Genomic DNA, 25,180 nt, shown 5'->3' on the forward strand with positions numbered 1-25,180 from the left:
CCACATATCCCAGAGAGGTTAAAACTTGACCCCCCCCAAACATATTGGTCAGATGATTTAGATCCTTTCTTTAAGGTTGCTGCCCCTATCATCGCCAAGCCCCTCTACTTTCTGGGGAGGTTCCCATTGCTTGTAAGGCAGCCACAGTTCATCCTTTATTTAAAGGGGAGATCAAGATGATCCTAACTGTTATAGGCCCATTTCTATTTTGCCCCGTTTATCAAAAGTGTTGGAAAAACTGGTCAATAATCAACCCGCTTGCTTTCGTGATGCTTATGGTATTCTCTCCGGAATGCAATCTAGTTTCCGCTCAGGTTATGGAGGCGTCACTGCAACCTTAAAAGGTCCTCAATGATGTCACAATTGCCCTTGATTCTAAGCAATATTGTGCTGCTATTTCTATTGACTTGGCCAAAGCTTTTGATACGGTAGACCATTCCATTCTTGTGGGCCGGCTAAGGAGTATTGGTGTCTGAGGGGTTTCGCCCTGGTTTGCTAACTACACCTAAAAGAGTACAGTGTATAAAGTCAGAAAATCTGCTGTCTCAGCCACAGTACCCCAAGGCTCAATCCTAGGCCCCACGATCTTCTCAATTTACATCAACAACATAGCTCAGGCAGTAGGAAGCTCTCATCCATTTATATGCAGATAGTCTATACTCAGCTGGCCCCTCCCAGGATGTTGTGTTAAATGCTCTACAACAAGGCTCTCTCTAACCTTTACCTTGTGCTGAACAACTCCAAAACAAAGGTCATATGGTTTGGTAAGAAGAATGCCCCTCTTCCTACAGGAGTCATTACTACCTCGGATGGTTTAGACCTCGAGGTAGTCACCTCATACAAGTACTTGGGAGTATGGCTAGACGGTGCACTGTTCGAGTATGGCTAGATGGTGCACTGTTCTTCTCTCAGCACATATCCAAGCTGCAGAATAAAATTAGACTTGGTTTCCTCTATCATAAATCACTCCTCTTTCACCCCAGCTGCCAAACTAACCCTGATTCAAATGACCATCCTACCCATGCTAGATTACAGAATCATAATTTATAGATCGACAGGGAAGGGTGCTCTCGAGCTGCTAGATGTTCTTTACCATTCGGCCATCAGATTTGCCACCAAAGCTCCTTATAGGACACATCACTGCACTCTATTCACCTCTGTAAACTGGCATCTCTTTATTGCCGTTGCAAGACCCACTGGTTGTTGCTTATTTTTTTAAACCCTCTTAGGCCTCACTCCCCCTTATCTGAGATATCTACTGCAGCCCTCATCCTCCACATACAACACCCGTTCTGCCAGTCACATTCTGTTAAATGTCCCCAAAGCACACATCCCTGGGTCGCTCATTTTTTCAGTTCACTGCAGCTAGTGACTGGAACGAGCTGCAACACTCAAACTGGACAGTTTTATCTCAATCTCTTCTTTCAAAGACATTCTGACAGGTGTGGCTGCTTTGTGTGATGTATTGTTGTCTTTACCTTCTTGACCTTTGTGCTGTTGACTGTGCCCAATATGTTTGTACCCTGTTGTGTTGCTACCATGCTGTGTTGTCATGTCTTGCTGCCTTGCTATGTTGTTGACTTAGGTCTCTATGTAGTGTTGTCTCTCTTGTTGCGATGTGTGTTTTGTCCTATATTTATATTGTATTTAGTTATTTATTTTAATCCCAGGCCCCCGTCCTCGCATGAGGCCTTTTGGTAAATAAGAATGTCCTTAAGTAACTTGCCTAGTTAAATAAAAAGGTGAAATTAACTAAAGATAATAGCTGATAAAGCACACTGCCTATCAGATTAGTTTCATAATGTGCCAGGTAAACCTGTATATTAGGGCAAAGGTAAGGGGATGGGCCAGTGGGGAAAAGGTAAACACAGCCATGAAGTCGGCCAAGTGTGCCCTCTTGTGGCGGTGTAAGGAGAATGAAATAGGCCTAGAGTTGTTTTAAGAGGATTGCCTCGGATTCCAAGGTTGGCTGCTGACAGAATCTTTGAAATGTGACGCAAACGGGTCTCATTCAGCGCCATTTGCGTAGACTGTGTAGAGCCCTTAAGATGTACTTTGCTGGCAGCCAACCTTGGAATCGGGTGCTATCCTCTTAAAACACTAGACATCTCAGTCAGACATAAGCTTATGCTTAGGAAAGGAAGGCAGGCAAATGACTGAGTCGTATCAACCCCTATGCCGGTAGTGTCTAGTACAGCGTCCAGCATCTCCGGTCTCCTTTCCTAAACCAATAGTGTCACGTAAGCTAGTCAAGGTTTGAGTCAGTTCAGGAAATTTGTTGAAATTCATGAACAAATCATGAATTAATTAATCTTATTTCAGTGCCCTGTCTCGGATAATATAATTAATGTAATTGCATGATAGTCATGGTTAATCTCAAAAAACGAAATATGGAACTATAAAAAATAAAAACAGAATCTTGCTAGTACAGATTGTTTTGCCCATTAAACCGTCACTCTCAAGAACCACTTCTTACAACACAGAGCAGTGAATTAACTTATAAGACTTGGGTCTTCCAAATTGGTCTTTCAGAAGAGGTTGAGAGGGTACGGGGTGTGCGAATGCTCATTTAGGGGTAATTCACACCTCGTCACAACAATGGGGCAGAGGCCCCGGAAACCAGGGGCAGGCCCCGTTCCCAAACCAGCTACAGGTTGGCCACGGGAACTCTCACCAAACAGAGGTGGCCACTCATTGCGCCGAGAGATGAAAATAGTTCCCACACTGATAGCCGTGTACAATATTGATGCATGAGAACATAGACCCTCACAGCAACACACTGGTGAGGGGCAAATCCCATTATAAGAGATGTTGCTCTAGCTAGTGAAATTAATGAGAATTTGTTGTCACTACCAAGTTCCAAAATGCACTCATCTGTTTTGGAAATGCAGCACAACCTAGTCCAACCTCTAGAGCAGTGGTAACCAAGTCAAGATTAATTTTGCAATCAAAAAGCAAGCAGAGATCTACTGCTCAGAATTATTATTAAAACATGACTTAACATAAACCTAATATAAACAGTTCTGTAGGAATGAGGTTTGTGCAGTAAGCCTAATAGATTGCAGCATATTGGCTATATGCCTGGCCTACCAATATTGTTCATTTTAGACCATATTATATTTCAAAACTCAAGCTTTGATAAAGTAGATCAGTTGGTATAGCACTTGAGGCACAGCGGAGGATAAATTGAAATCTGCAAATAATTTGCTGGACTGATGGTACCTGCAGCTGATGGTCATGGTGCTTTCAAGACAACTGGGAACACGATTAAAAAAAATATATATATATATATAACAAAAACCTAGGTCAAATCATGACATCCGTGATCTTCAGAGCTCTAGAAAGATGCGAGTTTCAAACTTGAAATTTCAAGTTTGATGACCGTTCCAAAAGATTTCCCCCCCCAGTCTGATCTTTTTTTCTTTCCTCGGAATACCCAGTTGTCTTGAATGCACTGAAGTGGGAGATCTCCGACTTCCCAGTTGTTTTGAACATGGCATTAGTCTAAACAGAGGTCGACTGACCAGAGAGAGGGGACACTGTCTTCCACCTGATGGCGAAACTCAAAATCGCACCACATCAGCCTCATGCACAAATTCATGTTGTTCCTATGACCAGAGAAAGTGAAATATTCCTCGATATTAAGATATGACGAGCTACAATTAATAAAAACTGCAGGGCTATCAATACCCTTGTAGTAGGGACAAGCACTTATGTTTTGTAATAGTGTTGAACAAAAACAGTGATGACACTGCTGAATAAAAACTTAGACATGAAATCACTCATTAAAACAGCAGCTCTTTGCTGTATTTGACAATCTCTGGTCATTGGCCTCGGCTAATAGGGATCATAATCATTTTTAGTTATTTATTTATTTTAAAACAAGGAATGCCTTGAAGAACGTGATCGACCGGTTGGTGACCACTGCCCTGGAACGACAAAATTGTTCTCATATTCCAAGATAATAATTTAATGTAATTTGAAACAGGGGAACAAGGGAGCGAAACAGAACCCAATCGAAATGCTACTTGACCTGCGATAAGGTTTTAGAGATACTGATGTCACTCAGTGCAAAAATTAGTGCCTCCTTATTTTATCCCCCCAGAAACTCAGTGAAGATGACTAGTCTAGTCATGCTTTTACTATACACTTGTGTGTGTATACGGTAGTGGAATTGTTAGGTTAGATTACTCGTTGGTTATTACTGCATTGTCGGAACTAGAAGCACAAGCATTTCGCTACACTCGCATTAACATCTGCTGACCATGTGTATGCGACAAACAATTTGATTTGATGTTCAGCCTTAGAACCTTGAGGCAACTGCATTAATTCAAAGACAAAATATATGCTGATGTACAAAATTGGCCTTGAAATGTCGCTGCATTAATCTACCTTTGCACTCGAACCTCGGACAAGTGTTCCAGACATTAGGCTCCTCGGGTTCCCGAGGGGAAGCCATAGAGATGAGAACAGGATCCAGCTCCTTCTCTCACAGGGACACCCAAACACCTCAAATTAACACAGCTCCTCCAGTCTGAGGGGGACAAGTGTAGAATCCAGCACCAAGAGGCCTGGCACACTCCACTCACAGCAGCCTGACAAGTGTGCCCTTTGAAGTGAGAGAAGTGTGCTTTTTCAAAATGCCCACCTTCCCAACCCCATACCTTAAACCTCTGATAGTTAGCAGACCCTTTACAGTAGGCTGACAAGTGTGCCCTTTGAAGTGGACAACAGGACCACACCTGAAAGTTTAAAGAAGTGTGCTCTTTTAAGTAGCCACCTTGCCAGACTCACACCTCCCGTCCCCGATGTGCCTTGTGGGAAACAATTCACACCGCAAGCACTAGCTTGAAACAATTAAAGAGCTACATGGGATCTACCTGAGAAGTGTGATGAGAGTGTCACTTGAAGTAACCACCTTTCATTTTGCACATTTTAAAACGCACTGGCACAAGCCAGTCTGCTTAGAAGTTGTACAGAACTTCATCTGGCAATCTTTCACCTCTACTTTCAATAATTGGTCCTACAAAGCAATAAACCACATGCACCGAAACATGTTTTAATGAAAACATACCGTGTTTCCTTGTTCATCCACTGAATTGCTACCTGTAGACAGGGAGAAAAACATTACTTATGATAATATTACACATCTATTTGCTTTGAAAAAACATGCACATTTATTGCATTACATGCATCAGATGCCATGTACTCACAATTCAAATTGCTTCTGAAAGGCATATGGCACTGCAGTGTCAAGCGTTTCAGAAAAGAGACATTCTCATGAAACATTCAACCATTGCTTTTGACAAGTACGGTCATGTCTTCTACAATTCAACCATCCATCTAGGCTGACCACAATGACAGTCCGACATATTTTGAGAAAACACGTTTGAGAAAGACGCGAGTGCAAGTAAACAGCCAATCAAAATTCTACACCATTGAGATGAAAGGCGAGTAAATATACCAATCTGCCCATTCACCTGAAGCTCAAAACAAGTTACCAAGAATGACCTCCTAAAAGGAAATTTTCCACCGAGCAAGGAGAGGGTGCCCCAAATCACTCTACTATCTTCAGTATGACCTTCACTAGTGCTGCTGGTTCAGTGTCAGTCCTTGACACGCTGCTGCGCTGACAGATTGGAGGGACCAGGCGGACTCACCGAATACGTACACCATGCCGACCGCACCCCCTATCCCCATCAGGCCTGCTAACCGCATCACCATCTTCTTGGCATAGGCTGTGTTCTCCTTCTGTTTCTTGTCCTCTCCCTGGTCCTGCTTTTGCTCCGAGTCCCCATCCCCTTCTGGAGGGGGCTGGCCCTGTCAGAGCAAATAGTCAGGTCAGATTCCCTTTTACTTCCTCACCACAAGTCAGCTAGACATTATTTTGGGAATACAGAACAGATTGGAAAATAAGGAATATAGATAATTTAAAGGGAAATGAGATTACGTGCACACGCGCGCACACACACACTGCCAAATCAATAAAAACACACTCAGTGATGTAAGACCGTGGTCATAGATTCAAAAGATTGACATTCAATTTAAAGTAAAATAGCCTGCACTGTTATTAAACTGTGACAATAAGATTAATCAGTGTGTCTGCAGGAAATGCATTGAGGGTGTTGAGAGTCTACCTGACCTTCAAAAATCTAGAAAAACCTTGACAGATAATGTTACCATATATATATATATATTGTAATGTTAGCCTTGATGTGTAATAAATAAATAGTAAACGGTGGCTGAACATGGGAGTATAAGTGCTAGCTAGCTGGATATCGAGGTAAAGCTAGTTATCTACTTGGCTAGGGGATGAATCATCTAACTCCTTGGTAGCTGGCTGGCTAGTACATCTACTGAAATATGCCTCGGTGCGTGACATGTGAAAGTAAGCTAACTAGTTAGGTAAAACTAACTCACTGGCAATTGATAAAAGATATGCAGTTAGCTAATTATTACGGCGAGTAGCAAAGACACTGCTAGTTGGCTAGCTAGCTGACTGACAGGGACCGTGCTATCCAGGATCCTCCGGGCGTCACTAGCCAATTGAAGGTGAAATTCAAATGTTTTAGCTAAGGGTATGGTCAATGATCCCGGACTGCACTGACCTGGATGACAGACTAGCCTAGCTCAACGTGCTAATCGAACGAGTTCATTCATTCAGCCAAATAATAGGGTGTAAATGGAGTCTCGTGAGAGACCCGGAGGTTCAACAAACTGGAAATGACAACATGAAAACCAAACCAGCTGATTCATTGAATGTCTCTTTTGTTTTTCTGTAGCCTTGCATGATTATGGCTGTCTAGTTAACGTTACCCAACCAGGCAGGGGGGGGGGGGGGGGGGGGATGTCAGTTGGCTAGTTAACGTTACCTAGCCCGCTTGACTCACCTGACTATTCTGTTGCTGCTTAAGCCTCTCTTGCAAGATTGATTGAGCGAGTCCACCTGTAGCACTGCCCTCTCCTGTTGTCTTCTCCGTAGAAACTGCCCGAATCAAGTCCACCACTGCAGGGGTTGAACCACGTCTGCTCCAGTTCCTGAGCGTGAGGAGGCCCCTACTCGCCCGGACACACATGGGGAACATCGACGTCGCCGACATCTTGAATGGGAAAGAGCCGGTGAACATAGCGCGAGTGAAAAGGACAAAGGCGCCTGATTGGCTTATGTTACTCTGAGCAACATCCATAAGGTGCAATAAAAATCGTTAACGGTCATGTGGAACAAAATAGGGCGGTACGTGCAGCTTTTTCTCCAATCGAAACTAAGATTTCATTGACCTTCGAATGCACCCCAAAATGTCCATCATTACTGATGGCAATGCCCAAAGTATGTTAAAAATATATCACCTGCCCTGTAGGTTTTTACTGTAGCCTAATACACACAACTTCGACCAGTCTGAATTGTATTAAATTAATTTGTTATTTTATAAGACATGGCAAACTTAGTTTGCACTGATTTGTCTTTCAAATGTTAAACCTTTAGGCCCCTATGAAATAAATTATGATTTTCGTAGAGCATAGCAACAATGATTATCATAATTCCATCCTTTCATGTTGGTTATTTTGCTTTTCTATATCTAATATTAATGACCACTAGAGGGCAGCCATAACACACAGCATCTGCTTCAGATTTTGGGAGTTGCAGCCGCTAGACTAGAACGATTCTATTTCTACGGTTGGACCGACGGTACCAGTGACTTGCCACAGTTGTACCTGTGCACCACTCTATTTGCGGACATTACACATTACTCATCATATTATTTTAAGTGTTCAGTTGATCAAATTGTTCATATACATGAACAAGTTTTAAATTTCATGCAACAACAGTGCATCCATTATGCATAAAAACAATCAGGAAAACAAATGAAGACACAAATATATAATTTATTGTCATCATTAAACAACAAATGTTAATCAAAAAGTGTTTAACATAAGAATGAATTACTTGTTGACCACCGATGGTAACCAAAACAATCAGTTCTTCACAAATGTTACAGATAAAATGACACCCTACCTTACAAGTTCAAAGCATAAAAAAAACATTCACCTATCCCCACATGGGTAAATCAACTGTTGTTTTTTGTCACATGTCCGATACCCAGGCCATTCAAAGATAGCATGTTTGCTGTCTCTGTTCAGATATTACATTCCACTCCTTGCCAAACACTCTTTGGAATATAACAAGGAGTGGAATGTTACATAGACTAGTACCCAGACTAATTCAAAGGGTGCCTTTCAGCGGGTCACATTCTCTGCACTGTTGGAACAGGCTACCGCATAACTATTGCATAGCTGTTCTCACAAGGATCAACTACCATCTCTGAACAAAACAAAAGGAAATGCATATAGTGGCCAAACTCATTGATTCTCATATGCTGTAATTTGTGTATGGCACTAGCAACAAGAATTCCCCTCCTCTGCAGCAGCCTCGTCTTTCCCCCCGGGCCAAAGGGGTGCACTGTTTATCTTGTTGCCCACTTTAGCAGCCTCACTTTGAACACCATCACTTCCAACACGCTTCTGTATTTCAGAGGCCATGGTTAAAAATGATTTCTCTACATTATCAGCATTCTTCGCACTGGTCTCCAGGAATGGAATCTTCAGGGATGAAGCAAATTTCTGAAGCAATTGTACCAAGAAAAAAAGAGAGCAGAATTGTATGACATTTATCATGACACACCAGAACAAAAGCACAATAACATGTGATTAGCATGTCTATCTATGATTAACAATGATTTGTAGTTGATGAAGAATCGATTGTGCATTGGTGGCACAAGTATTTTATGAGTGAGAACAGACACTTACTTGACCAGTGGCAGAGTCCACTACCTTTTTAGAGACCAAGTCACACTTGTTTCCCACAAGCAATTTGGAGACATTTTCACACGCATAGCGGTCAATCTCCTCCAACCACTGCTTCACGTTGTTAAAGGACTCCTGGCAAAATAGTTGAAATCTCGTACATGTAGTTTTATCTCTAACTCCAGTACATTTTGATGCAATAGACGGTCAATCCAGCCCATAGACAGGAGGAGTTCAAATACACTGTATTACCTGATCAGTGACATCATACACAATGATGATCCCATGTGCTCCTCTGTAGTAGCTGGATGTGATGGTCCGGAACCTCTCTTGTCCGGCTGTGTCCCACTAGGAGAGATAGATCAAACAGATAGAAATTACAAACAAGCCTTACCACATCCCCATTACCAAAATGTACAACTATACATTTTGTGGTGTCAGGAAAATAACCTCACACTCAACGTCAACAAAACTAAGGAGATGATTGTGGACTTCAGGAAACAGCAGAGGGAACACCCCCCTATCCACATCGATGGAACAGTAGTGGAGAGGGTAGTAAGTTTTAAGTTCCTCGGCGTACACATCACAGACAAACTGAATTGGTCCACCCACACAGACAGCATCGTGAAGAAGGCGCAGCAGCGCCTCTTCAACCTCAGGAGGCCGAAGAAATTCGGCTTGTCACCAAAAGCACTCACAAACTTCTACAGATGCACAATCGAGAGCATCCTGTCGGGCTGTATCACCGCCTGGTACGGCAACTGCTCCGCCCACAACCGTAAGGCTCTCCAGAGGGTAGTGAGGTCTGCACAACGCATCACCGGGGGCAAACTACCTGCCCTCCAGGACACCTACACCACCCGATGTCACAGGAAGGCCATAAAGATCGTCAAGGACAACAACCACCCGAGCCACTGCCTGTTCACCCCGCTATCATCCAGAAGGCGAGGTCAGTACAGGTGCATCAAAGCTGGGACCGAGAGACTGAAAAACAGCTTCTATCTCAAGGCCATCAGACTGTTAAACAGCCACCACTAACATTGAGTGGCTGCTGCCAACACACTGACTCAACTCCAGCCACTTTAATAATGGGAATTGATGGGAAATTATGTCAAATATATCACTAGCCACTTTAAACAATGCTACCTAATATAATGTTTACATACCCTACATTATTCATCTCATATGTACAGTGCCTTGCGAAAGTATTCGGCCCCCTTGAACTTTGCGACCTTTTGCCACATTTCAGGCTTCAAACATAAAGATATAAAAATTAATTTTTTTGTGAAGAATCAACAACAAGTGGGACACAATCATGAAGTGGAACGACATTTATTGGATATTTCAAACTTTTTTAACAAATCAAAAACTGAAAAATTGGGCGTGCAAAATTATTCAGCCCCCTTAAGTCAATACTTTGTAGCGCCACCTTTTGCTGCGATTACAGCTGTAAGTCGCTTGGGGTATGTCTCTATCAGTTTTGCACATCGAGAGACTGACATTTTTTCCCATTCCTCCTTGCAAAACAGCTCGAGCTCAGTGAGGTTGGATGGAGAGCATTTGTGAACAGCAGTTTTCAGTTCTTTCCACAGATTCTCGATTGGATTCAGGTCTGGACTTTGACTTGGCCATTCTAACACCTGGATATGTTTATTTTTGAACCATTCCATTGTAGATTTTGCTTTATGTTTTGGATCATTGTCTTGTTGGAAGACAAATCTCCGTCCCAGTCTCAGGTCTTTTGCAGACTCCATCAGGTTTTCTTCCAGAATGGTCCTGTATTTGGCTCCATCCATCTTCCCATCCCTGCTGAAGAAAAGCAGGCCCAAACCATGATGCTGCCACCACCATGTTTGACAGTGGGGATGGTGTGTTCAGGGTGATGAGCTGTGTTGCTTTTACGCCAAACATAACGTTTTGCATTGTTGCCAAAAAGTTCAATTTTGGTTTCATCTGACCAGAGCACCTTCTTCCACATGTTTGGTGTGTCTCCCAGGTGGCTTGTGGCAAACTTTAAACAACACTTTTTATGGATATCTTTAAGGAATGGCTTTCTTCTTGCCACTCTTCCATAAAGGCCAGATTTGTGCAATATTCGACTGATTGTTGTCCTATGGACAGAGTCTCCCACCTCAGCTGTAGATCTCTGCAGTTCATCCAGAGTGATCATGGGCCTCTTGGCTGCATCTCTGATCAGTCTTCTCCTTGTATGAGCTGAAAGTTTAGAGGGACGGCCAGGTCTTGGTAGATTTGCAGTGGTCTGATACTCCTTCCATTTCAATATTATCGCTTGCACAGTGCTCCTTGGGATGTTTAAAGCTTGGGAAATCTTTTTGTATCCAAATCCGGCTTTAAACTTCTTCACAACAGTATCTCGGACCTGCCTGGTGTGTTCCTTGTTCTTCATGATGCTCTCTGCACTTTTAACAGACCTCTGAGACTATCACAGTGCAGGTGCATTTATACGGAGACTTGATTACACACAGGCGGATTGTATTTATCATCATTAGTCATTTAGGTCAACATTGGATCATTCAGAGATCCTCACTGAACTTCTGGAGAGAGTTTGCTGCACTGAAAGTAAAGGGGCTGAATAATTTTGCACGGCCAATTGTTCAGTTTTTGATTTGTTAAAAAAGTTTGAAATATCCAATAAATGTCGTTCCACTTCATGATTGTGTCCCACTTGTTGTTGATTCTTCACAAAAAAATACAGTTTTATATCTTTATGTTTGAAGCCTGAAATATGGCAAAAGGTCGCAAAGTTCAAGGGGGCTGAATACTTTCGCAAGGCACTGTATATGTATATACTGTACTCTATATCATCTACTGCATCTTTATGTAATACATGTATCACTAGCCACTTTAACTATGCCACTTTGTTTACATACTCATCTCATATGTATATACTGCACTCAATACCATCTACTGTATCTTGCCTATGCCGCTCTGTACCATCACTCATTCATATATCTTATGTACATATTTTTTATCTCCTTACACTTGTGTCTATAAGGTAGTAGTTTTGGAATTGTTAGCTAGATTACTTGTTGGTTATTACTGCATTGTCGGAACTAGAAGCACAAGCATTTCGCTACACTCGCATTAACATCTGCTAACCATGTGTATGTGACAAATAAAATTTGATTTGATTTTACAGAGCTATGCAGTTTGTCATATAAACATGTACTTACAATTTGTAGTTTGACAGTCTTCCCATCCTTTTCAATGGTTCTGATCTTAAAGTCGACCCCGATTGTGCTGATGTAGCTCTCTGTGTAGGTGTCATCCTGAGGTGTAGAGACAACTGAGCAGTGTTATTATTTACAATGGGAGAATGGCTGAACAAACCTTCAAACAGTGGTTAATTAGTGGGTTGGATGACATTTTGCAGTGTCCTTTCCATAAAGGAAATGGCCTTCGCTTTCTGTTTACTCTAGACTCCTTGCCATATGGGACAACACAAAGGATTGTGTGTATTCTGTTTTAACACAATCAAATACAATTTTTAGTGGTCACATACACGTTTGGCAGATGTTATTGCGGGTGTAGCGAAAAGCTTTGCCTACCGCAAACCGCAAGAGCAGGCAAGACTTGCCGACACCAGAGTCTCCAATAAGAAGCAGTTTGAACAGGTAGTCGCTGAGGAATACATTACATTATTATTCAGGTTGGTTATATATCATCAAGTAGGATAAAGAAACACACCATTGATAAATGGAAGATGCACTATTGTTATTGCATACAAGCTCTGCAGAAACACACACACACACAGCTGTCGGCCTCCCATCTCTTTAGTATTGGTTGGTTCGGCCAAGTTATCGAGGGCCGAAGAGTTTCTTTGTGCTTTTCCAAAGCAACAAAATAAAACATTTGTTTGGGTTGACTCCCATTGCACCACATCCATTGCTCTAAGTGGGAAAATGTGTCCCAAATTCAGAGAGCCTTTTATTGTCCCTCAAACCTAAAAGGGCCTTTAAATGTAGTTACAATGTTATCCAAGACAATAGCCTACTTAAACATGACACATCATGCTTCGACAACTGTACAAATAATACTACACCATTGTCACTCACAACTCATCACTACTTACTATTCAGGATTCATGACCAGATAGCTGGATCCAGAGAGCAGAATGTAAAAGAAAAGAAAAACAACTGTGAACAGAATGCCTGTTATCTTGGGCCTTTCACAGATGCTTTGTGTTGATGTTCTTCAGACAGCACCTTGTATGATGAGCCGGGAGTCCTATCATTTATTAAAACCTAAGATCATGTTTCAATGCCGTCATTACCTGAGTCTTAAAGCTGTTGCCTGGTTTAGCTTGGGAACTGACTGATCACAGAACCCATACATTCATTTACTGCCTCCAGGAACAAATAAGTTCAAAACAGGTTGTTTTATTCTTAAGATTTGGTTGAAGGAGTCACATATTACATGTCACAGTACAGTAGTCTAGAGAATGTTTTAAAAATCATTCAGTCTGGAAAAACAAAAGTTAATTGAAGTTCAGTGAAAAGGTTACTTTTCATAAAAACATTTCTTCAGCATTGACAAAATATATCTAAAACATTCTCAAAACTTTCCTAAAAAGTTGGACACTCAATATAATTTAAACTCAATACAAAATGAAAATACATTAAATTGAAGTGCAAATGCTACAAATATGGCCAGTTTCTATTTAGTCGTCTCGTAGTTGTAGTGGGATTTATTGCCATTTTAAAAACCAAACCACCTGACCGTTGGATAGTAATGAGGTTGGCAGATGAAAACTCATTCATACTTTCCACATGTGCCGCTCTTTTTTTTGTGTGTAATCTAATCGATTTGACCCAAATTAATCTAGAAATGTGGCTGGTTATGCTTGAAGTGTTTGGATGACCAGTCTTTGCATACTTGTTAGAGGAAACCTATAAATGAGACCATGTAAAACAAAACAGGCTCAGATAAACAGTTCGCTTACCCTCAAAAATCATTTTTAGAGTATTGCACAAGTTTTTCTTTGACAGACATCCTTGCTATGTCTACTCTTGTTCCATTCAGTTAAAAAAAAGTGATTTACCATAGTTCTGGAACCATGACACGTGGATCTCTTTATCATCAAAAGTTTCACAAAACAGTCACTAGTTAGAAAGCTCATCTCCAGTATATAAAGATATTCATAATTTTATTTTGGCTTCCTGCTATTCAGTACTCTATACTAGTGGCAGCATACTCATTCTCAATGTGAATCTGCAAACAGTATTAATGACATGATCTCAGTCCACAGGCAAGCACTTCACAGGTAGGGTCCGTGTGTATGTTGTGTTGGGTTCTGTAGGTGAACTGGGAGTTAAGAAGGCGGGTGGCCGTTGACCTTGTCCCGCAGGAGAGCCAGGGCATTGGTGGAGAAGTCTCGCAGGACGCTCACAGTCTCTCGCTGCATCTCCAGGGAGTCGCGTACAAACTCCTGCTGCGACTCCACCAGCTGCTGCACGGACTGGGCCAGGGCCCCCAGCGACCCCGACACGGCCCCTAGCAGGGCAGTAGTGGCCTGCTGCTCCTTGAGACTGAGGGAGGCACTGTGGGCTAGCTGCTTCCGGATTGCCCCCTGTCCCATGACTGACCCTGGAGAGGTAGAAGAGGAGGGAGGAGCAGGGAGAAAGGAAGAGGAGGGAGCTGGGAGGGAGGATGAGGAAGTAGCCATGGAGGAAGACACAGCGGTGGAAGCGGCGACGAATCTGGAGTAGCTGCGACGAGGCTCAGCAGGAGGGCGGAAGGAGCCCATGTGCCGCGGCTCCTCTTCTAGGTCCTCAAATCCCAGACTGTTGTCTACGGGTAATACACAAACAATGTGATACACACAGAAACATGGGTGCAAACACATTTACCAACAATAAAGCGAGAGAGAAAATAGTTACCTTCATCGACTGGTGTCATGAATGAAAAATCATGAGACGAATGAGAAGGATCCTCTAAAAGGACAATTTTTTTTTTTTTTTAAATATGACAAGGGAGATAATAAAAATCAATACAACATATTGTGTTGAGTGCGAAGAGAAGAGGAGAAATGTTGTTCTGAATATAGGAAAGACTCACGGCCAAATGGCATCCGAGAAAACATGCCAATATCTTTATCTCGAGTTGAGAAAGGTGACATAGACGAGCCTATGGCGTGGGGGCTGGTGCCAGGCATACCCATATGATGAAGATGAAGGCCAGCCATACCATTAGAGGTGCCAGAGGAGCGAGTCGACATCTCTGACATGTCACCAAAGTCCTTCTCCTCAGGTTCATGATTCATACTGCCCATAGTGGCCTTGTTCGGAGGGGACATGGCTAGTATTTCGTGCACCATTTTCTCCACCGGCGACAGGTTCTGGGAGATACGGACACCATTAGGCCCTCGCATGGCCACCATCCTGCGCTTGGCGTCACACTTTAGGTCCGCCCACTTCTTGACGATCTCCATGACCTCCCGTTGGCACTCGCTGATTTTGTTGATGCAAATCGCGATGTCCGCCCATGTTCGCTTCCTCAGGTCTGACGAGGCGCCTTGGTTGAACTTGCCTGTGGCGGTGAAAAATGCAGATAATAGCACTCCAAGGAATAAAAGGCAAGCAGAGAATAAGAGACAAACAAATGCAAAGTGAACATGTCTATTAAGTGCTTCATGCACAGTACACACTGAGTGGAGGTACTTACTTACGAGGATGTGCCTGTTTCTTTTGACCTCAGACAGCAGCAGATGGACTTCATCGAAGGTGAAGCGCGACTTCCTTTTCTTCATGGGCAAGTTGCCCCCAAGTTCCTCTATTTCGCTATAGGTGAATTTGAAATTCATGTTGCACCCCTAGGCCTGTTTACACGCACAAGAGATAGCCACCTATACCTGTGAGGGCACCACCCCTGGCACTGCCAGCCTGCAGGAGAACAAAATGTAAACCACACTGCACTCCACTTGAGGGAATCGCTGTGTAAAGACGTTATGGTTATAAAAAGACCATGTAGCTCACTTGGTAGAGCATGGTGCTTACAACACCAGGGTTGTGGGTTTGATTCCCAGGACCATGCCTTTGTAAAAATGTATGCACGCATGACTGTAAGTTGCTAAGGATAAAAGCATCTGCTAAATGGCATATATAGAATGGTTTGGGGGAGATTTTATTATTTGGGAAAAGAATATGCCGTAATCCAACGGGTATTCCAGGGATCCGTGCCGAAAACAATACTTCTGCAATGAATCAATCACTTTATTAAAAAAATTATGCTAGGCATACATTTCAGTAGTGAGGACACCATGATTTACTATTGACGAGAATACCTGACAACAGTTCATTGTAAAAAAAAAAATAAAAAAAAATACAACTCTGCATGGGAAATAAATGTGTCCATTTGTCTTTAAATTAACTATTTGTATAATTAGTAGCTTCAATCTTACACTCTTTTGCTAGGCCAATGAGCATTATGCTTCCTGGTTCTTTGTTGAGCCCCCTTCTAACCAGCTACAGTAACGTTAGCTATTTTGCTTTGATGTTTTGCGGAACAACGTCGAAGGCCAGTGTTTCCAACCACCTTAAACGTGCATCCTGCCATGCAACGAAGGGGACAAAATACAAATTAGAAAACGAACGCAGCTCTTTACCAATGTGTTATAGATAAACTGATAAGACAATTGCGAGCGTTTTATGCATTCTACCTAACTATAGCAGCTAACATTTTGAAGGAACGTTGGCTAATGTCGGTCGCTAGCTAGCTAACGTTGGCTGGCTAGCTAGGTCGTCCGCGTTTGTTTGCATATTGTTTATATATATGTATAACTTTAACTAGCTTAGTAATTAACAATAACAAGTGTGAAGTTGTGTTTCATTGGATATAGCAGGAATTACCAATATTGACGAATGTTTTTTTTTTTTTTCCTCCTCTTGCAGTGTAGCTTCATAAACTTCGCACAGGCGACGAGAAGAATGCTGAGTTGCGCAGACTCTGATCGCGCTTTTTCCATGACCCACGGCGGCCACGAGCGCAACATGTACGAACTCTTACCAGAACAGGAATTTGGTATGACGCCAGGAATGGCCACATTACAGTTCAACGTGCATCAATCACTGTTACAGTTGTTACGGAATTGCGACATTCATGGGTTGAACGAGTACACAACCCGTGGTGACATTTCTCAACCAAGTCATGTTGCTACTAAAACACACGACGGCTTTCAATACTAGGCTACTTAATTATAAGAAAATAGCGTACAGGAGCGGAAATCGTATACTAGTCAATCTAAAACAAAGTATACGTTATATGTCAGAGATACTTCCTTTCCTGGGCTACAAGAAACACGACACGTTACCTATGTAATCACATTGGGAACCTGTTTCAATAAGTAAGACTTAAGAAATTAAACGACCACGAAGGGACTCGAACCCTCAATCTTCTGATTCGAAGTCAGACGCCTTATCCATTAGGCCACGCGGTCTATGTAATCTGGTTTCTTTACTCTCAAATTAACCGTAGCTAGCTATGTAACAAAAACATACCTGTGTTAACATAAATAATTATGCATTTTAATATTTTATGTACAGAATTACAATATAAGTCCATATTATCTTGTATACAAAATTATATAGTTGAACACCACAACATCAGAGGGATGTAATAGGGGGAGGGGGTGTGAGTCTACTTGATGTTATGACAATTAGGAAATTGTGTGATGGAAACCAAGTTTGACATCAGCTATATTGAAGCGCTAATATAGTCTAATCAAAACTAAAACATATCAATTGCTAGACACATGTAGATGTTAAATCCAGTTAACAATCTCAACACAGCCTACATGGGAGAATATGTTTACCGTCATGCAACTGTTGAGTTAAATAAATAAAAACGAAAACTGAGCTATAAAGTGCAGTTTTAAAAACTATAGTCATCATTGACAGGCAAACCTCATTCACGTGTTAAAAGCAAAGCAGACACCGAATGTTGATTCCTTTCCTATTTACTTTAGTCTTCCTGGTGACAACAAGCATAGCAACCCAATTCCACTGGTGCTCCATTCTCCATCGAAGGAGGAAGGATAGCGGAGGATGGTGAAAGAGCGGAGAGGGTGTGCTTCTAGTTTTCAGAAAACAATCTAGCCAACAGATGGCAGCAGTGTGGTCTCCAGGCTATCTGGGTACAAGTCTCGGTAGCATTCCACTCCTTGTACTCTTCGTCATGTGGCAGAGACTGGCAAACAGGCTAGGGTCAATCTAGAGCCAGGTATGAATAATGATGTGTACCCTGCTGCTCCGGATTTATGATACGGCATACACAATCATTTGGCAGGTTTTCTATGTGGGTGGATGGTCACTGGACGCATATTGGCACAGAAAGACAGACAGGGAGTAGATAAGATCGCACAGCAGAGAAGGACAATCTTCCTCTTTATCTTTTCATTAGATTGTTAGCTTTCTGATTGGCAGCATCAATGCGGTATACATTGTGGATGGCCTGTAAAAACAACACATTCGATTAATGTTCAATACAGAATTGGTCATCTACTGTTATTGAATAAATGGCTGTATGGCAGGTACTATAGGACTGACCTTGCCCTGAATACGGTTAATCTGGACATTCTGAGTGTCGATCTCATTGCCCATGTCCAGTGCCATGCTCTTCAGGTTGCCTATGATGCTGCCTACATGTCCCAGATTCTCCTCCATCTCACCCTCACATGCATCATTTGTCACCCTGATAGATAGATAGACAGACAGACAGATATAGATATAGATAAAGAGAAAACACATCAACAGAATGTATAATTTGCAGTCATCAGTTTGTACATTTAACAAAAGTTTAAGGGACGTTGTTTTTGCAACGAGTATTCTCCCTGCATCCAGGGAGGTGCGCTAGGTTTTTATAAATGTCCTCTGTTTGGCCAGGTGCTCCTACAAAACATGACCAGTGATTGGTTCTACATGCCAATGTGTTATAGACAAGAGTAAATATCCCCTGGCTGCCACACACAGCCTCTGTTATGTACATAGTCATTGAAGCTATACAGTAAAATGAGCAAGTAGTAGTTTCAGAGATTCAAACCTGTTTTGGGCATAGCTGGATTATCTCAAATCAATGCAATGGCCAGATTCATCATAAAATATTTGTAAACCAAATAAATATGTGCAGACAGTTCAGGGTTTTTTCTGCATCAAAAAGGGGCTTTGGTGGTGGGTATGGTGGGGCATGGCAATGGGTGCGGTCAGCCGATCGGTCAAGGCCCTGTGCAAGAATTGTTGTTAGGCTATCTTTGTGGCGGAAAGGATTTTGGTGTTTTAAAAGCCACTCTCCAGCGATTCTACACATTTTTCCGTGGACTTGAGAGAAATTTAGCAGATTTAAAGCACATTTGTGTGTTCTTATGCTCAAACATTACAAAAAAAAATCAATACTCCTGAATTCATTGTTTTTGTCTAGATTACTTTTTTAAACACGGTTTGGAATTAGCGTCCCAAAAAAGGCTTTTCTATGCAAAGAAACCCAGGAATTATTAGCCCATATCCATAATGGTGTGATATATGCCTACTGTGTGTGCACAACAACAATAAGCTGTCGTTCTCTTAGGAATTGTGAGGGCACGAGCACGTCTCTGAGTATATTCCATTGGTTGGGATTTGTTGCCTTGCTGTTGGGTTCGTCATGCCATTGACCATTATTACTTGCGTATGTAGCCTCCGCTCATGATCATCTGCTCTCTCTCATCCACCACGCGTGAGGACGGCTGGCCGGACACCACCCCATCCTGGTTGTTCCCCCACACCTTCTTATAGGCCCCACTCTCCTCAAAGTCCTTCAGCCTATGCAGAGGCAGAGGCAGACAGGATAGAGCACATCACACAGAGCTTCATATCACAGTACATTGTGTTAACTCAGAGTACAGCAAAGGGTCACCTGCATGAAATAAACAAACTCTTGACCTAAGGCCTGGTATGTTGAGGAAGGAAAGCGAGTAGGAGTCTGATGCGTGGCAACTGGCAAACAAAGTGTAAAGACTGGCACACTAACATGCGCATTAATACTTGAGGAAGGAACCATGGATTCCCAATCTGCTCCTGACACTCATGACCCCTCCCACCTGCCAACACCTACTTATCACAGGAGCACAGACCGCAGCATTGGCCCAGGTCTGTGAGGTTCTTCTCAGCCTCCTTCATATCCGAGTTGATCTGGTCCAGGCCCTCCTCAATCCGCTCCAGTTGCTCTGGACAACGCAAAACGTGAGGGAAGGGTAGGAATGGGAGAGGTGGAGGAAAGTCAGGAGAATGAGGGAGAACGTAATATAACATAAAACTGTTCTATCACCAAAGCCCCCAACTGACAAAAGCCGCCGGTCAAATATAATGCAATTGAGCAAATATGGTGCAAACCCCAAAACTGAGAACAGGACACAAATGATTTAATAATGGTCCGCACAAGTCCATAAAATGCCTGGTATTGTGTGGGTAGAAGATGAACCGTTTGTAAAACACACATATTTTGGGACATGACCATCATTTTCCTGTGGTTAACTTTGGTGCAGACTTCTAGTCACCCAATCTCACAATGGAGCAAAACACAAAACAAAATAAAACATGGCCTGGACCAGAGGCCGGATGGATGGATGGACAGACAGACAGGCGGTCTAGTTGCCGGTTGGCCTGGCGGGCACTCAGGTGACACACAGATGACAGATGTCCCCCGAGCAGGCCAGACCTACTTGATGCGGGGCCAGATGCACAGGACACAACATTTGGCCATGTCAGCCTCTTTCATATCATTGTTGATTTGATCCATTCCCTCATCGATGCGGTCCAGTTGCTCTGGCCATATGGGGAAGGTGGGGAGCATGAGCAGGGTGGATAGGAGAGACACAGAAGGGAACACACACATACAGTACATACACACACATAGCTTACGCACATCTAGTATACTGACAAAAACATGAGCACTCACTTATGGATATATATACAAGAACAAGGACCATCTAAGGTTGCTGTTGTATGATTGACCTTGATGTTATGTCCACATCTTCCAATGAGAGAAAACTATTATATAACGTCCATTCCATTACCTCCTTGTTCATCCAGCATGACCAGGGCCCGGATTCCTGAATCTTTGCTCTGTTGGGGTCAGAAATGGCATTAGATTCACCATAATGTTGCTGTTCATGATTTTGAATTTCAACTGAATCAAATGAAGACTCTTCAGTTAAAATGTAGTTCATTATCAATAGGCAGCCCCCCCCCCCCCAACAACAACAACAACAAAAATCAACCAGAGATAATGTGATTATAATGACGATGACGTGTCATTATTAGGGATTTGGTCAACAGAGGCAGAGTGAGTGGCAGGTGCTGAGACTCCCATACCTCCTCTACTAGCTGCATCATACGACGGGTACTCTCCAGGGACTGGATGAGAAGGGACAGAGAGACAGGACACCATTAGGGGATTGAGTTACCTTAGATACAGGACGGAAAACATTTCAAATCCTGAGGGTGAGGCTGAAAACCTGTCCACTTCCACAGATGAAAGGCACTAATCAAGATCACTCAGTGTGTGTCATGTTTAATACTATACATGTTGCACTGTCTTAGGGCTCTGTCTTTATAGGTACAACAGTATTTGTATTGCCCAAATATGGAACAGTAAACAAATTACAACACTATTCTCTCTGTGAAACTATTTCCAGTGGTAATCCATCTTAGAAGACACACGGTGACATCATCTCATTGAATTCTGCCCCTTCCGCTGTTTTTCATAGAACTGCAATGGAGATTGAAACATCCTGTACTGATCCAATGGCCTGTTATATTTCCACACAACAAGGCTTACGCTATAAACAAACATACTAATTTCAGTGGTCTGTGTGCCAAGAATGTGTTTGTACAGATAGCTGGGGACTTTCTCTACGGTATTTCCTGATGCTGAGGTAATGGGACTGGGAAAATGGCTGTGACGTGCAGTATGTAACCTTTACCCAAGGGGAAACCCTCTGGGAGAGAGGCTTAGGGTGATGTCACTGTGTAATCTCTGAATGTTCCAACTCTGAAAACAATGCCCGGTAATGGCAGGTAACCTTTTCTATAGCTCCTGGCATGATTTACCCTTTATTGTGGGGGCCAATGGTCAACATCCAACGGCTATGGGGACATTGTGTATTGATCTTAAAAGTTCAACTGAACCTTCTGTTGTTGATATTTCAAAGTTAAATGAGTTTGTGCTCTTTAGACGATATGTGACAGTACCTCATCTGCCACCTGGTTGGCCCTCCTCTGCAGCTCCTCATGCTCTGTCCTCACGGGTGAGTCGGCAGCCATCTTGCCTGACATCTACAGCAGCCGCGGGAGGACAGCACAGTCTGGTTTGCTCAGTAGCCTCTTTCCCAAGAGGCAAGGCTAGTGCATCAGGTGGCTTTGACAACAGTCCTGGTTAAGACAATGAAAATAGTGCAACAGTACAGAGTGCAGTAAATAGAAGATCTAGGCAGTATTATCCAGAAACTTACACCCAGTAATGTGGTTTAACATTGACTCAGGAAGGGAATGCCGTTAACTGAATGAAATTTGCCCTCTAATTACCCATTGCTCTTTGAGTGAGCTCGGGGACATGGAACAGTACTATTAAGGACACATGGGATCAATCATGATTTCAACATGGTCTGTTGGTTCAACCCTGTGGCTACACAGTCTTTCTGTCAGGCTCAATTGGAGCCCCATAGTTCTGAAAACCTGAACATTTTCACCTGGCATATCAGTTTGATTACTGAATTTTCTACCCTGCTTGTTTTCTCCTCACCCCTCCCATCCCTACTCGACCCTGTGCCTCTATTGCCTATCCTTTCAGATCATATTCCATTCATTGCTGAACATAATTACTGCTCATTTCACAAAACCTCTCTTGTTCCTCAGACCCTCACACCTACATGCATCCCACCTACACTCCTTCCATTCTGTTGTGAGGGAGTTGACAGTGCACCACGGAGCAGCATCCTTATAATTACCATTAATCACCACCTGCCTCACCCAGGCAACACGCTGAGAGGCAAGAGGAGAGGGAGGGAAAGAAATGGAGAGAGAAGAAGAGGGAGAGATGTGGGGGAGGAAGAAAGACCGAAGGAAAGAAAAGAGACAACCAGAACTAACAACAGTATGTTTTGTCTGGGAATGAAGGGCTGTAAAGATTGCAACACGTACTGTATATATGATGACGGCTAGAAGTTGTTGTATAAGGAGACCCACAGGAAAAGCTGGTTTTCTGGGGAGTCACACCTGGAATGAGACTTTAAGAACTTCATTGCCAAAGAAAAACCAGAGCTCTTTTATCTCGACGCAGATTCCCCGTCTCCTGCCACGATTCAATGAGAACGCTATCTGCTGTACCAGATAGACAGATGAGAGTGAGACATACAATACATCTTAATCAAAGGCTTTCCCGTTGCACTCCTACTGCACCACCTACGCATCACATCGTTGATGGTAATGGCAGCCATTTCCACAACTCATGAAGGAGACATAACGGGGTTGCCTATCTTTCAGACACAGAACTTACTCCATTAAATAAGCTGGGACGTATTGGGTGTAACGTGCCTGTTTTTGTATGCCTTTAATAGAAGAAAATAACGAATATAAAAGAAAAGTCACAGTCACAAGCAGCACAGTTATATGACAAGCAGAGGTAGTTCTTTTTTAAATTAGATTTATTTAACCTTATTTAACTAGACAAGTCAGTTAAGATCAAATTCTTATTTACAATGATGGCTTATCAAAGGGCAACAGGCCTCCTGTGGGACGGGGGCTGGGGTTAAAAATACAAATGTATTGAGAGACCTAAGACAACAACATAGCACGGCAGCAACACATGACAACAACATGGTAGCAACACAACGTGGTAGCGGCAAAAAAACAAAACATGGTACAAACATGATTGGGCACAGACAACAGCACAGTGTGTAAAGTTAGCGTGTTCTCATAACACGTTTGACGAATGAATACAACAGAAGGATTGAAATGAGACAAGCACGCCGATTCATATGGGGAAATGTGGAAAATTGCTACCATTCGGAGGGCACGCTTTTGATGCTTTTTAAAAGGCTGATTCATTGGTGGTGTAGCGTGTACTATCATCTTCCATGAGTGCACAGTTGCTTGATGAAGTGCAAGATGTCATACCACCCACCATCCTCCTGTAACCTACACCCAGGGAGACCCCTAGCCATGCTCTATAAACTGAGTGACAACTATGGATGCATAGCCAATGAACATTACATAACCAGCGCATAACCTATCAGAAGGGACGTATCGGAATATTTGATTTCCCTCAAATTCAACAGCTGACACACTTGTGAAAGTATCATACCGTGTCTGATTCTGATCACAACGTGTGTGTTTGTTTGCCAACATGTGTGTTTGCCGACACGCTCGGAGAGATATAGTCATCCAACGTTAACCTGCTGTAAATGTCAACCTGCATGGCCCCTGAAAAGGGCAGAGATGATTGGTCACAGCATGACCTGTTTTCTGACATCATGGATCATGGTTACCCACTGAAGAGGACTGCCAGTGGAGGGCGCATTGAAAATGCTCTGCCACAGTAATTACCACTGATGAGTAAATACCATTCATTGTACATCTCAACTAGACTAATAATCTACCCCCTATACTAAAACACTAATAAGAGAATATTATGTTATCAAAACCTGTTTTTTCAGGAAGAGCATTGATAACAGGATGGTGTGCAGCTACAAGGCATGGGAGGATTCAGCACATTGTCTTGTGCAAGACCTATTACTGTAATGTTTACATAGTATCAAGTAACCTGCATGTTTGTTTACATCAATACTAGATACTGATATTTTTGATTTTCTATATGATTTTCCCTTTATCAAATTTATCAAACAATAGATTTTGCCATTACTTTGTTGTAACAATTTTAGGCTATAAATAAATAGCTAAACAGTGTCAATGCGATGGGTCAAGCTTAGCCTCCACATAGCCTATATTATAATATAAAATCACGCAAAACTATAAAGTCTATAAAGTGATAAACACAGTTAAACACACCTCTAAACTTACCTTTCACTTAAATGAGAGGTCGTGTTGGCCTCGAATTTGCCCAACAATCAACTGGAACATCCGTCACCTGTTTGTTCATTGATCTACAAGGTCCCTCAGCATCATCTCTGAGGTTTTTGTTCCTTCCTTCCAAGTCGGCTCTGCCCGGAGGTAAGTCCAATGACACGCCCCGATTACCATCCGCTCACCCAATTGGTGGCCCTGTCTACGACTTTACACCCCGACAAGGGACTCTCTAATTCTCTTGGCTCTGCTCCAAGTCCTCCTTCTTCGATCACGCCCTTTTGAACAGCCGTTCTCTCGTTGCTCTG

The 25,180-nt window shown here is 42.6% G+C and overlaps 3 protein-coding genes and 1 non-coding gene across 11 annotated transcripts in view; all 4 read right to left on the bottom strand.

The window, feature by feature from the left end:
* The window catches only part of LOC109908925 (mitochondrial import inner membrane translocase subunit TIM50), a 31,829-nt gene extending 24,661 nt beyond the window's left edge, over positions 1-7,168 (bottom strand). Inside the window, exons 1-3 of the mRNA XM_020507725.2 lie at positions 6,891-7,168; positions 5,661-5,820; positions 5,075-5,106 (exon numbers count right to left, since the gene is read on the bottom strand). Of these exons, the coding sequence (XP_020363314.2) occupies positions 5,075-5,106; positions 5,661-5,820; positions 6,891-7,127 (429 nt within the window). The 5' untranslated portion in view covers positions 7,128-7,168. The remainder of the gene's footprint in view (positions 1-5,074; positions 5,107-5,660; positions 5,821-6,890) is intronic.
* A 697-nt stretch (positions 7,169-7,865) lies between these two features.
* LOC109909584 (ras-related protein Rab-1A-like) lies at positions 7,866-12,119 on the bottom strand (the record flags this gene model as incomplete). The annotated part of the gene is made up of 4 exons (XM_031795283.1): positions 7,866-8,619; positions 8,806-8,937; positions 9,055-9,150; positions 11,997-12,119. Coding segments are annotated over 4 exons (576 nt in total), but the record flags the coding sequence as incomplete, so codon positions are not given.
* Positions 12,120-13,182: 1,063 nt separating this feature from the next.
* Positions 13,183-25,180, bottom strand: LOC109908924 (synaptosomal-associated protein 25). Of its 8 annotated transcripts, none has more exons than XM_020507723.2 (10): positions 24,870-25,180; positions 22,992-23,077; positions 22,044-22,223; positions 21,165-21,206; positions 20,867-20,915; positions 19,906-20,017; positions 19,476-19,613; positions 18,366-18,510; positions 16,671-18,270; positions 16,126-16,370 (listed from the first exon to the last, which is right to left on the bottom strand). In XM_020507723.2, exons 3-9 carry the CDS (start codon positions 22,125-22,127, stop codon positions 18,205-18,207), a joined length of 636 nt encoding a protein of 211 aa, XP_020363312.1. In that variant the 5' UTR covers positions 22,128-22,223; positions 22,992-23,077; positions 24,870-25,180; the 3' UTR covers positions 16,126-16,370; positions 16,671-18,204. The 8 variants fall into 8 exon arrangements, with proteins under 8 accessions (XP_031651887.1, XP_020363309.1, XP_020363311.1 ...); XM_020507724.2 differs by having other exon boundaries at positions 22,992-23,066; positions 24,870-25,133; XM_031796027.1 differs by lacking the exons at positions 18,366-18,510; positions 19,476-19,613; positions 19,906-20,017; ... (3 more) ...; positions 22,992-23,077; positions 24,870-25,180 and adding exons at positions 13,183-14,613; positions 14,703-14,756; positions 14,881-15,351; positions 15,487-15,704 and having other exon boundaries at positions 16,223-16,370; positions 16,671-17,165.
* On the bottom strand, positions 17,185-17,257 carry trnar-ucg (transfer RNA arginine (anticodon UCG)). The gene has a single exon. It is a non-coding gene; the product is annotated as a tRNA-Arg (tRNA).

This window comes from Oncorhynchus kisutch, linkage group LG18, assembly GCF_002021735.2.
Source record: "Oncorhynchus kisutch isolate 150728-3 linkage group LG18, Okis_V2, whole genome shotgun sequence".
Taxonomy (NCBI): Eukaryota; Metazoa; Chordata; class Actinopteri; order Salmoniformes; family Salmonidae; genus Oncorhynchus; species Oncorhynchus kisutch.

Bases quoted from the DNA above. Each gene is read 5' to 3' on its own strand.
- LOC109908924 (XM_031796027.1), bottom strand. From the start codon at position 15,625: ATGAATTTCAAATTCACCTATAGCGAAATAGAGGAACTTGGGGGCAAC. The intron at 14,757-14,880 runs GTGAGTCTTTCC...TTGTCCTTTTAG, and splicing joins TTCTCGGATGCCATTTGGCC to AGGATCCTTCTCATTCGTCT. The intron at 14,614-14,702 runs GTAACTATTTTC...TATTACCCGTAG, and splicing joins CATGACACCAGTCGATGAAG to ACAACAGTCTGGGATTTGAG.